Source organism: Dysidea avara, chromosome 5 (genome assembly GCF_963678975.1).
Source record: "Dysidea avara chromosome 5, odDysAvar1.4, whole genome shotgun sequence".
Classification (NCBI taxonomy): Eukaryota; Metazoa; Porifera; class Demospongiae; order Dictyoceratida; family Dysideidae; genus Dysidea; species Dysidea avara.
In genome coordinates, this window is record NC_089276.1 from 27809244 (window position 1) to 27823078 (window position 13835).

Sequence of the window (13835 nt, forward strand, 5' to 3'; positions counted from 1 at the left end):
ACAACAGAATGCTATAAGCAATATCTCTTCAGTAGAAATTATTTGAAATACTTACATAGAAGATTCTTTACCTGTTTATATACCAGTGTAGCACATATTGAACAAATTTGAGCATTCTGCTGCTACACTAGTATGATAGCATCTCAATTGTAAGTGGAGGCATGTAATTCTAAAATTTCCACTGACAGATTACAACAAAATTTAATAAATCATACGATGTGAAACTCCTGACCAGATTAAATTGCTCCTTTACATAGCGTTAAGTTACAAATAGTACCTCATTGGAAATGTATGTACCTGTTTGTGGACTTCATGTGAGGCTAATTAAGAAATTAATGCCTCTTACCTGTCTGAATTAATAATAGGTACATAAAGGATTTTGGATGATGTGTCCAATATACGGCAACCAAATAAAGCTGCAGTGTTGGTACATGTATCCAGAGCTACAGCTGTATAATATAATTATAGCAAACACATTGCAATTGGTGACAGAGTCTGACAAAACCAGTCTTATAGCCTGAACTGAAATACATAATTATGACTTACCATTGTGTATCTCCTTTCAGTGTAAGTTATAACAATTCTGTAAAATTCAGGAAAATCTTCAGGGATTTTTACGTAAGTGGTAAAACTATTACTTAGTTAAGTTAGTTAACATGTTCAATGAGAAAGTTATTAAACTTCAAACTTTAAAATAGTAGTCGAACTTGAGTCACATTGAGTATTCTAGTAGTCAGTATGTCACCAACCTGCATGCTGCTCATGTTTACTGTTCATGTACACAACTGGCAAGTCTGGCATGACCTCTTGTTACAGATGTTAGCTATATAGCATTAGTACATGGCATAAAAGTGCTCATAAATGGTTGTGAAACTCGTACTGGTGTTGATGCAAAAGTGTTGAGTAGTGACAATGTACAACAGCATGGGGGTTCGATGCTTGGTTTGGGCTTTTTCCTCTCTTTGTTTTCCTCTTTTTTTCTTCTCTTTTTTGTCCATAGCTTTGCTCATTCGGTGTGACTGATGAGCATTTTTTAGAATAGAAAAGGTTAAATTAGTGATTCAGTGCAACAGACTTAAAAGCATGGCAGCGAAAAACAACAAGTTTAATAATAAGGTGGGCCATGTATGTTAATGTGGTACTGTTGTAGAGTGTGTGTAGGTTGATATTTTAATGTAAATGTCCTCAGTGGCAGGAAGATATAGTTTTGTATTGTAGGACATGCAGCGTGGTATGTCTATACTATAACTGATTTGTAGAGCATGATAGGGTATTAAAACATGTATGTAATAAGTGATAAGGCAGTAGAAAAAATATGATTTTTTTCTAATCTCTTGTAGGACAACAAACTTGCAATCATTTACACTACCAAAAATGGCCAGAGATTTCATATGATAAAAAGTGAATTGGACAAATCAGAAAGAAGAATTGTGAAGGAATATCGCAAGACTCTTGTTCACAAAGCACGTCCTATGCCGCAGTACAACTTTTTCGTCCCACAACCAAGTTCAAAGTTGCTTACAATCCCAAGATCTCCAAATTTTATTAAACCTCCTAAGAAGTCCGCTAAGAATAAACCGACAACCCCAGAATACTCTCTACCTGAATTACCTTCATATAGTATATCACCAACAACTGATGGAGGGAGCTTCCTTGATTATTCTACTGATACACCATGGGATAAAGAGTTTCAGGTATATACCAGTTCACCGAACATCTCTGCCAAACGAGATGACTTGACAGGAGAACCGATGGACGTAGACAATGACAGTTAGCTCAATACAAGCTATATGCTTAGTATTTATGATTATTGAATATTGATTTATTTAATTCTACCATAAATTGTGCACTGTTATAAAGCTGACAATACCACCTGACGTATATATCCACCAGGAGGAGTACACCTGATGATTTCAAGCTGGTAACCCCAAATATTCTGTACATAATATTCACATCATATGAGAAGGATGAGACAATACCATGCATTGGTCTTGTGCATACGCTGAAAATTGTATCAAGTGGTTTGTGATTTGACTGCGAACACATACAAATATTTCTTTGCTTGACATTGTTGTCATTGTTATTGTTTTAATTTATTAGAGTACTTGACTGCTCTATTAGAGTAGATTGTGTAGCCAATTGAGGGAAGATATTGCCTCTGGCTGTGACTGTCACCCACCAAATTTGTCTTGCGACTACGAAATATATAAATTATGAGATCACCATAATTTGATGTGCTGGATCATTTTCCCATCCACTCGCCATTACAAGCCTAAAGTCCCTCAGCAAATGAACACATCTTTTGTATGCAGTTGTCTGTCACTGTATGCATTTGTATGTACAATACTACTACAGTACATCATCAACGGTGATGTTTGGATGCTATATAAAAGCATGTGGCTATGTGATTATGTGCACAGTCAGGCAGCACATGTACAGCCACATGCACTGAGCCACCGCATATATAGTTTACACATGCATACACCTCTATAATACATTGTGTATGCGAATTATATATAGCTAGCTATAGCCAACATCATTATGTGTGGTAGCTATAAGAGTGTCATAAAACAAGACATGCATCAGCACTGATCACGAGTTGCATGGCCATGGGCACTTGTGAATTTATGAATACAGTAGCCACATGACAAGTGCCTGGGCCCTGGTAAAGCATCATCATTTCTCAGTAGCGGATTCAGGGGGGGGGAGGGGGGTGCGGGGAGCACGTGCCCCCCTTCCCCTTCCCTCATCCCTTTCAAAAAAATTGCATACAATATCGAGATACTCTAATAGAGCAGTCATTCTAATAAAGCAGTCACAGACTCACAGTGTTCATGAGGCATTATAGCTTAGCTATGAATAAGGATCTGAATAAGGATCTTTATATACTTTATAGTAAATACATTTGGTAAAGGGCAGCCATTATTGCTGTGATTTTTTTTTTGCTCCGACTTTTCAGCAAAGTGCACCCCCCTTTCCAAACTCTGGATCTGCCCCTGTTTCTTCTTGCACAGATCTCTATTTGTACATGCCTTGCTAGTCTATTCTACCATGTGTATATGTATCTGTGCCTAAATGTACAGAGGAGGTTCACACAGTATTTATAAATAAAATAATTATATAAATAAATGCACTGATAAATAAATTATTTTGATGTGATGAGCACTTTATAGAAAAGCACAGAAGTCATCTAGTAACAGCATCAGCATGGCCACAGCAACATATAAGGTATGATTATTTTAATGCTGTACCATGCAAAGTACAGAATTCTTTTTGTAAATCTTCACTCCTGAAAGCTAGATACTGTGTATAGTGTAATTTCAGTTTGCTGTCAGGTAGAGTTTAAAAGGTGGTAAAATATGTAGCTAGGTAGATTATAGACAAGAAATAAAGGACTCGTTATAGAGCTATATAATATAATAGCCTAAACATTCTTTTACTGGATAGTCTGGGTTAAGTCAACCTCAATTGCAAATATAAACAAAGGTCAGCATCACCTGATCATTAACACCTACCAGTAGTTTCATTACCAGTAGATAATCAAAGTAAACGTGGTGTTTGTTCAGGTTGCTTTTTTTTTGTTTTCCATTTTCACAGGAAAACAAACCCCCAGTTATGTATAGTGAATGGACTATTAAGAATGGCCAGAGATTTCAGATGTCCAAGAAAGAATGGGTTGACCTTGAGAGAAGAACTGTGAAGGAATACAGGAAGGGGCTTGTACACAAAGCTCGTCCAATGCCGACCTACAATTTTTTTGTCCCTGAACCCAGCTCAAAGACACTCACAACCCCAAAATCTCCAAACATTGCCAAACAAGGAAATTGTGATCAGAGGAACCAATAGATTAATATGCAAACATGCATTGCTGTAAAATCAATTAAGTATAAATTTTTATTGCTATTGGATTTGACTTTAAATTATTATAATTATGCAATTAAAGCTGTTATTCCTTACAGGAGCTGTTGAAGCTCAAACAATGCGTGTTGTATAAAATGTTTATGCAAACTGTTATGCAGTAAAATTGAAACAAAAATTTACCATGGTGTATTACTGAAATGGATAATATTACATGATAATCACAGTAGAAGAATAATATAATGATGTAATAAATTAAATTCATTTCAATCTAAAGTTACATGGCTTGTTCAGCAATATGAATCTCTATGGTAACCTGTTTGATGCCAACCTGAAGAGGAGGATAATTTGAAATTGATGGACAATCCTGGTAATATCTCACCTGGGTGAATATGCTTCTAGCTGCACTAAGTATCTTTTGTGAGTTCGCACCCTCCTCTGTTTCTATGACAACACTGCCGTAGTGCATGTTACTGCACAGGGTCCAGAAGTGTGGGTCATGTACGCTGACCACACCCTCTAAATCTTGTACCTTGTAAACAAGAGATACTGAGAATAAAGTGAAGAGCTATACATGTACATAAACATGTCACACTGTTCACACATTATTCATTGCTGTTGTTGTGAGCTAACAACTGTTGCTAATCGAATGGCAGTAGGCCTAGCGCATTCACCATACACAGTTCACCATACACAGGTTTCACATATGCACAACACTCAGAAAAGCTTCAATGTGACAAACCTTTCTGTAGCAAGATGGTAGAACATTATCAAGGTGGGCGGGGCTCCGTTGTAGCAACACTCCTATGGTATCCTTCATCAGGGGGTACACACTCACCACAATTAGTACAGCAATCATCATAGAACACAATGGGTCTGCTATCATCCAACCTGCCATAGTATGAGACATTCCATTACTGTAATGTGGTAGCTGTGCTACACTTATATCAGACGCACGCACAAAAGAAAGGTGTGATCATGCCAGACTTGTCAACATTGCCTGGTTGTAGCTATGGAATAGCAAGACAGTTAACTGTCACCATTTAATTAATTTAGGTGATTCCTCATATTTAGGATACATGGTTACTACAACACTACATACTGTATGGTTTGTACTTTATGATAAGCCATACAATATAGAGATTACGCCAAGAAGAGTCGTTATGAAAATTTCACATACTCCTAAGATGAAGAGTCCAGTCCACCCGTGATTGGAATGGAGTGGTTAAATTTGCTTACTGCAGGCTATTATGCTTGGGAGAGCATAGCAAATCAATGATTGAAAGCGAGATTTGCAATACCTGAGGTGTTTCTGCTAGCAGGTCTTATAGTGGATTTTAAAGACCTCATTATCACACAAAGATCAAAGCATTTCATGCTTACTAACTACAATAAGTAACTTTCAACAACACTTACCAAATTGTTCTATTAATACAGAAGAAATAATTACTCCTACGCTGCCAAGTGTATCAGCTAATATATGCAGGAACACTCCTTGCATGATGACTGCTGTACTGCCGCCATCACTTGTGTCGTGTGTGCTCATTGGTAGTAGGTGGTTGTGGTCATGGTGATCGTGTCCATGGTGATGGTGGTCATGGTGACTGTGTCCATGACCGTGGCTGTGTCCATGGTGACAGTGATCATCACCTGAAGTATGAAACTGAAATATTTAAAGTGTGTTTAAAACTACGTACCTCCTCCATGGTGAAATACAAATATTCCAATGAGATTTACCAGAAATCCTGCCACTGATATGATCATCAATCTGTCATGTTTGACAGTGGGTGGTTCAAATGATCGCTAATAGCAACACAACAGGAATACAACATGGCCAATAGAAAAATAGTCATTTACTTACCTCCACAGCTTCAGCGAATATAAAGAATGCCACAAAAAATAAAAATAGACCATTAATGAACCCGCCAAGTATTTCTGTACGGAAATAACTACAACACAAACAGCTACCCACCAAGACTATTTCAATACTCACCCATATGTGTACTTGTCGTTTACGCTCCACTTGGCAATCACAGTAGCAGCCAGACCAGCCAGTAATGCAGTACAGTCAAAGAACATGTGAAATGAGTCAGATATCAGCCCCAGACTGTGTGGAGTAATGACCTCAATTACTCGATATTACAGTATCGTAAGGAGTTACCTGTTCATCCACATGCCATAAAATAATTCCACAAAGGCAAACGACAAGTTGAGTAGTAGAAAGAAAAATAAATTACGTGATGATTTTTGTGACAAAATAGATCTGAAATTTAAAAACAACCAAGCATAATTTCCCATGTCGTTTCTCATCTCACTTAATCCATGATGATATTCCACCCTCCATCCTGACCTTGTCATGATCATGGTGATGATGATGATGGTGGTGGTCATGATCATGTGATGCAGTGGGCATGGTCATGTCCACCGGCAGGTCCAGGGCAACATCATGAACATGAGAGGAGTGACTAGTTTTCATCTTGCAGTCCTACTACAACAATACAAGTGCTTATATTGTTTTGAAAACAACTATGCCATGTCACACACATACAAATTGATTCAGAAATGATTTGTTGAGACAATTTTATGTAATGATCCTAATATCGTGAACTATCATTGCTAATGCCAGGAGATATGGCACTTCTTCTATAGGGATATAACATTTCTTATTGTTTTACTATGATTTAATATCGCGTACTACTCCAGCTTGTTTCAGTACTTTTTATCGATGTGCTATGTATGGTCCCTACTCTAGTTGAAAATTCCGAATTTTTTGTGCACTTGTTTGTTAACTTTTCTGTAAATAAAATTATTATGACTAGTGAACCCATGTATACTGCAAGAAAGAAATGGTGTCGTGCACCCCAGCTATCAATTATCGTCTGAAAAGTGGAGTATCTATAGTCATTACGTTTCATTGTCAGCTATGCTCAACCTATTACACAGCATTACGAATCAAGAACTGTTCGAAAAGCACCTCTGCAATCAAAGTAGCCACTATGAAAAATACGGACGATTTCTGTTATGAAGGGAAGCCATCACGTGCTACTGCCAAATCAACACCTTTTGCTGTCAGCAAAGATGAATGGGACACAAAGGAGGACACTGGTAAGTCCATGAAGAATGCATTGTATGTACTGCAGTATGACAAAAGGCATGTGTCCAGCTGAAGTGATGTCGAACAGTAAAAAAATTAAGCCTGTAGCCTTAGCCATTATCGAGTTATGCTTGTCTGAAGGCATCAGTTACTCAGTCAGTCAGTCAATAGAAAATCCTGTTTAATAATTTTTAAATTCCATAGCAATTTGTTGAAAGCATTTCGGGTTGATCTGAAGGCTTGTTTGGGCCTAAGCAATACTGCCTCATTGTCAACAAAGAAAAGTGAGGCTGGTTTTTAGGTGATGTTTTTTCATGTGTCACGCCCAAACCTTTGTGGTCCCTACTATACAGATACAGTATCTATACTGAGCAAGGTGGGGACAGGAAGCATGTACATATATGATTTGAAATTACTGTATATATATATAAAACTCTAATTATATAATGTGAATCATTAGTAGTAAGAACATTCCAAAGATAACCTACTGTACACTTCAACTAACATGTCAGAAACTACTTTTCCATGTGGACACCACCACTTGATTTGAAACACATGTAAGATCGGTTGTATACAATCACTGGACTGGACTGGACTAAGGTTTTTTTTTCTTTTAGTGCATATTTGGGAAACTGGTTGTAGCTATTGCTTCAGTGAATACAAAATGTGCAGGTGAACCTGTCTACTTGGTACATCATTAGGATTGTGTGCAATTTACATAACAACGTACCCTCTCTAGGTATAATATCATCTTATCGTACAAACCATAGAGTACGTGTGTATGTAGTGTTGTAGTAACCATGTATCCTACATCACTGAGTCAGCTAAATTAAGTGGTAGTTAACTGTCTTGCTATACCATAGCTGATACATAGCTGCAACTGGGCAAAGTTGACAAGTCTGGCATGATCACACCTTTCTTTTGTGTGTGTGTATGTGTGCGTGCAAGCGTGCGTGTTTCTTTATGTGGTCTAACTACATGAGACTAGCATCATACTTACAACCAGTTCACTGCCAGTTGCCCAAATATTTAAAAAAGGTAAATACTTGAGTCCAGTTGTCCAGTCCAGTGATCATATACAACTCGTACAGGCTATACGATCCAATCCCATGATACTGTATTACATGTATTTACATGTATTAAAGAAACTAAGCAAGAGTATACATACTGCATTGTCTCAAATTATGGCCAGGACGTTTATTCCTTCAAGCAGCTTTTCACCCCAGCCACCAGTAACTAGGTGTTTATAATATACACAGGAAAAAAAATTTATTACCAATATTGGGGCAGCAATACTGATGTAAACATTGGTATTGCTGAACAATTCCCAACATCGGTATCAGAAAAATTTTTCCTGTGATACATGAGACTGGTGTTTATATACAGTAAGTAGGTTCAGCATTCACAAATTGACTTCATACCTCAGTGTCATACTCACCTTGATGCCAAATCACTGCAAGAAATTATTACTGCACTAGCTAGCTAGGCATTATTTGTTATGATGCTGCATATTAGTGTACCTCCGGTGACTAAACAAGACCAGGTGTTTATACAATTCAAGGCAATATGGTATATAGTCAAAGCTGGATAGTGTAAGTATTGAACACATTTAGATCACGACAGCCCAAAAATAAAGTTCCCACAACTGGGGTCCATTATTGTTGGCAAACCTCCCCGTAGATACGGTGATTTTGGTGTTTTTATACCACATCCTTACCAACTAATCATCATTTATCGCCCCCTAGCTTCAACTGACACGACAGCAATCCAATACGATATGGTTTCATGTTAACCACGCGTTTAATACTCGAGTTACCGATTCGTAAAAGATTTAAAACCGAGCGGCTATACGTTAAAATGAAGTACAATTAACATACGAACGGATAGTTTACTCACCTAATTTTTCAAGAATGGGTCCTTAGTGTTCCCCGTCTAAACAATAAAACCAAAGAATTGTACTCTAAATAATGCACACACACCAACTCTATATAATGCCCACTACTATTGTTTACAGATGATCACAAGGAAGGCGTGCCTTAACGGCGTGCAGTGGAGGGAAATTCTTCGCCACAGACGTCAATATGGTGAATTCAATGCCGCTAGAGTTACATTAGTGCAGAAAGTTTCGCGTTATGATTTCGAGAAATCCATGCACTCGGATTTGCCCGAACAAGACTTGAAGAAAATGGTACACTATGTCGCCCCAGATGTGTTAATGGTGTTTCAATTATAGCTTGTATCACGTGGTTCTGACCTTGCTAGCTTACTGGCGCGTCGCGATAGGCACCAAATTTGTGTGAGAGAGATCTTGGAGTATCTCAGGTGAGTTAGTGAGGGTGTGCTACACCTAGCCACACCCACTTGCTTGCTGCAGACAACGTGGTACAGAGGTACGAGTGAGAGATGTGGATAGTTATGAGGTGGAAGATGTTGAATGGGCTGATGTAGTGCTGTCTGTTGGAGGTGAGCGTTCTATTAGAGCATTTTGGTGCACAAGCCTTGTTTGTCTATGACATTGCAACAAATCTTGATAACACTATCATATGTGGCACATTATGTACTTGCAAATATAGAGAAAAAATATCTCACTATTGGCTACTTTTTGCATTTGTCAGATATTCAGAGTGATTTGTAGCTTGCAGGAGTTATCTATAAAATTTAGTTATGTATACTAGCCCCCCAACAATATAGGATTATGGGCTACAGTGTTTCCTATTGATGAGGACACCAAGATGGTATATTTGTACCATTTCAGGTGATGGCACATTCCTACGTACCTCATCTAAGCTCATGTCTACTGATACCCCATTGGTAGGATTGAACTCTGATCCTGAGAGGTGTGGTCACTGAGATCATGTGATGTTGTGATCCCTTCTTGTAGATCTGAAGGACTGCTATGTGCTAGCTGGCCACACACCAACTATTCCAGCCAATCAGAAGTGTTAGATAAATTGTTCACAGGAAAATTCAAGTAAGGTTTCTGGCGGAAGATCATGCATGTCCATTTACATACGTATGTGTGTATTTGTTAATCATAGTATTTGTAACAGCACCCTTTCACTCTTGCTGCTTATACTGTGTTCAAATGTTTTTGCTAACACAGTATAGTACATTGTGAAAATTTGTACAGTACGTTAAATTAATGTCTGTAGAGTTTAGATGTTTGATTTCTGTAGGTGGAAGCTACGTCATCGTATTAGGGTACAAGTGGGCAGACATCACTTACCAGTCCTAGTATTGAATGAAGTGTTTATTGGGGAACAGGATGCCCACCAGTTAGTGTGGATCGCATGATTCTTTATGATGTCATAACCATGTCACACCCACAGCACATCATATTACGAGATCACATGTGACAGTGATGTTAGTGAGAAACAGAAGAGTTCTGGTTTGGTTATATATACTGGTACTGGCTCTACTGCTTGGTGAGGATCATGTGAGCTAACCAGTCCCACCCACTAGCCGTCTTGCAGGGTATACAATATCAACAGGATGGGTGATGCCAAAGTGCAACAGTTACTACAAATTGGTGAGACAAAATCTGTGAGATAACCACAATGTAATATTTCCCAGGCATTAACTTACTACAGTCCAGTATCATTGTCTTTGACAAAAAGTATTTATTGCAAACAGCAATATGCAGTGTGCTATGTTGGCAATTGACTCCATTTACATCAAAGCACCACAGTTTTTACTTTGATATACCATAATTTATATACTTGGTTAAATGCTGCACCTTTAATAGTGAGTGGCTTAACCATCAAGTAGGGGTCAAGTTTGAATAGCTGGCACATCAATTTTTGAACTAGAGTAATAAATGCCACAGCATGTAACCAAGTAAATACAGTAAGCCGGTTATATCAAGAGTATATTTAAAAAATTATATTATATACTTTGGGCATATTATGTAGAATACTTGCAATGTTGGTAGTCAAAGCCATATACATTAAAGAATATCTTAGTTAAATTAACACTCATCCTCAACTTTGCCTCTGGACTCATGTCAGTAAGGCCATACCAAATTAATCATGTTTCACAGATTGTTTGCCCTCTAGTAGTGACCTGCAGCTGGTAGGTTGAAAAAATAAATAAAAATGTGTCAGCTACAACTGACTGCTTTAAGAGTTTATATGACTGCTCTATTAGAGTATCTTGCCGAGATCACGTGATTTACATTTATTTTTGAGTTTGCCAAAATATTGACCCGCCACATCCGTGAAACATAAGATTAATTTGTCATGGCCTTACTAAGATGTTCTACTCCTGTTGTCTTGTTTTGGGAATGAGTGAAGGTTACATATGTATGTAGATTATAAAGTCTTTAGCTGTTATTGTTCAACAAATAAATACCTTATACTTAGTATGGAGCTCATATTGTGTATTGATTGTTCTATTTTAGTAAAAGAAAAATCTTCAAGTATACACATTTCTCCTGACCTGGTCAATAAAGGTAAATGTCTGAAATAATAATGTTGTTATTTGCTTTTTGTTATAAATTTAATTTCTAAACTACATATGGCTGATATGTACAATTTTTATCATGATCGACAAGAAGCAAGCTACTTTTTATACCCATTCCCTGTAGTGATGACAAAATTCAACCAATCAGTGGTGTACAATGGTAGTCAGCCCACCATGTCCTACGCTGTCAGGGAGCCCATCACTAGGGGGATATTCTCTGCAACACATACACAAGGAACTGCAAAACAGTAAGGCCATCTGTGCTGTTTATGCATGCTCTTCTTACAACCTGCTAAACAGGATTACTGTCAAGTCTCGTGGCTGGGAACCAGGTTTATTTATTGATGGATGGTACCATTGTAAATTTCCCGAAGGAACTGTAGCTAAATTTGAGATGAGATTAAATGACGCACTTAGAACTGTAGAATTGATATAACAACAAATTATAACATAATTCTAATCATTACACACTGCAACAGATACTGGTGTCAGTTTCCATAGTAACCACTACAGCAATCAATTAAGGTGTAGAACCTAGTAACAGAAAATTCACCATGGTAACGAGATGAACATATGTAGCTAACCACAACACCCTATATATATATATATATATATATTACGGACATACAACACTTTTATACCAGTCATGCATGCCCCACTACTTTTCACGGGTGGATGTGTATCGGCCATTTAACTGTAAGGACACTACTTGACCTCATTATAACCATTTGCAACTCTGATGATGTGATGTACTTGACATGGTCACTATAATGGGGTCATGTAGTGCAAAAGACAACTCGCATATTCAAAAGAGCTATTACGTCCCAAAAATGTGGTCTTAATAACAAGACCACCTCATTTTGAGGCCATATTGCTTGCATGTAACACTTTCACACCTACATGAAACAGAACAGTTAGGAATCATTTCACACCTTCATATTAGTTCCAAAACAGTTCTACATTAATCTACGGACCAAAGCCTGCCATTTTGTATGGAACCATCTGGGTACCAATTAGATCTCTGGTAAATAATAACTACTCAGTATACCTTAGCTGACTTTGGCTCCTACTTAGCATAAGTGACTGAATCTGCATTATCCCACATGTGCTTGCAAGCCTAATGTTACAGTAGAATGCGACAAATGCAATGGGATGGAATATTTTATATTCCTTTGATTAAGTGGATAGAATCAATGGGATTCAAAAACAATGCATGGACATCTTACAAAACTGGTCACATAAAAGAGGTGGTCTAATCAAACAGGTGGTTGCTAATAATAAGCAATGTCAGTATATTATGTGGTTGATAAGTATACTGACTCAATAAGTATGCTGACTGACTATAATGAGTCAACAATCCCTAATATGGTCATCACTATAATTTAAGGCCAGACTTCACACCTCAGTGACAATTGACCACTAGCAGGTCATGTGGCAAGTAGTGTATGACTGGAAAATTCCCTAGACCCACACAAAGGTGCCTTGAAAAACTAGGACCAAAGGAGTACATTATACAAGTGTACCTTTAAGTCCAGGACAGTGTTGAAACCGGTCGACCCACTGACCCAGATGGTGATCCAGGGGATTTGGCCCAGATTAATAAAAAACTGGGACATGCGCCAGAGCTACATTTTGAGTGCTTGTCTAGCACGTTAAGTACAAGGGTAGCTATATAATAACTAAGCAGGTACAAGGTTTATAATTAACAATTTATTCAGTGGGTGTGGTTCCACGTAGGTTTGCAGATAGCAAGATACGTTTCCTGTAAGTGGGTGTGGCTTTGCGCATATCTAACACACGGTAAATACAAACAGTATGACACATCACCGATATTAAAGTGGGTGTGGCTCACAAAATAAGCTGGCCTGCCGAAAACTTGACTATATCACGTACGATTAGTGAGCATGGCTCCACATAAGCCTGCAGGCAGCCATGGGCATGGATTCATGCAAACCTACAGACTGCAATACCACCAATAAATGGGCATAGCTGCATGTATGGCTGCAGACAGTCATCCCGATAAGTGGGTGTGGCTCAAGAAGAAGCTGGGTTGCATCAGTACTTGACTATGACTTATACACTTCCATATCATCCAACTAATTAATTACGTGATCCGATCCGGATGACCCGGACAAAATGTGATCCAGTTGACTCGACCCGGTTTCAACGCTGCTCTAGGATCATGACAAATTGTAAGCAACTTGGGGATGTTATAATAGCTCTAATTTGGTGCTGTAAGTTGCAGGCATGGGTCCAATTATCAAGTACATCAAGTAATGTACAAGTATAAGTAATTTAGTTGAACATTCTGACACTGACTGACAGTAACTACAAGTACTTTTCACTTTACCAAATATTACTGCGCATAAGTGTTCTTTGAAAGCAGAACAGACAGGCATAAATCTGATGTTTAAATTCACAA

At 38.0% G+C, this 13835-nt stretch overlaps 2 protein-coding genes and 1 long non-coding RNA gene across 6 annotated transcripts; 2 read left to right on the forward strand and 1 right to left on the reverse strand.

The window, feature by feature from the left end:
• The first annotated feature begins 995 nt into the window (after window positions 1-995).
• On the forward strand, window positions 996-1842 carry LOC136256808 (uncharacterized). Its single transcript, XR_010701666.1, has 2 exons — window positions 996-1116; window positions 1341-1842. It is a non-coding gene; the product is annotated as an uncharacterized lncRNA (long non-coding RNA).
• Window positions 1843-4046: 2204 nt separating this feature from the next.
• LOC136256956 (zinc transporter 7-like) lies at window positions 4047-8951 on the reverse strand. Of its 4 annotated transcripts, none has more exons than XM_066050036.1 (11): window positions 8849-8905; window positions 8670-8797; window positions 6174-6343; window positions 6020-6121; window positions 5852-5965; window positions 5720-5807; window positions 5556-5661; window positions 5275-5508; window positions 4601-4749; window positions 4241-4390; window positions 4047-4189 (listed from the first exon to the last, which is right to left on the reverse strand). In XM_066050036.1, the coding sequence occupies exons 3-11, from the start codon at window positions 6332-6334 to the stop codon at window positions 4136-4138; spliced, it is 1158 nt and encodes a 385-aa protein (XP_065906108.1). In that variant the 5' UTR covers window positions 6335-6343; window positions 8670-8797; window positions 8849-8905; the 3' UTR covers window positions 4047-4135. The 4 variants fall into 4 exon arrangements, with proteins under 4 accessions (XP_065906108.1, XP_065906107.1, XP_065906104.1 ...); XM_066050035.1 differs by having other exon boundaries at window positions 6174-6346; XM_066050032.1 differs by lacking the exon at window positions 8670-8797 and having other exon boundaries at window positions 8849-8951.
• Window positions 8910-11893, forward strand: LOC136256957 (NAD kinase 2, mitochondrial-like). Its single transcript, XM_066050037.1, has 11 exons — window positions 8910-9140; window positions 9186-9274; window positions 9327-9415; window positions 9708-9789; window positions 9834-9923; window positions 10129-10227; window positions 10282-10377; window positions 10426-10481; window positions 11352-11402; window positions 11538-11661; window positions 11714-11893. Exons 1-11 carry the CDS (start codon window positions 8967-8969, stop codon window positions 11847-11849), a joined length of 1086 nt encoding a protein of 361 aa, XP_065906109.1. The 5' UTR covers window positions 8910-8966; the 3' UTR covers window positions 11850-11893.
• Window positions 11894-13835: the final 1942 nt, after the last annotated feature.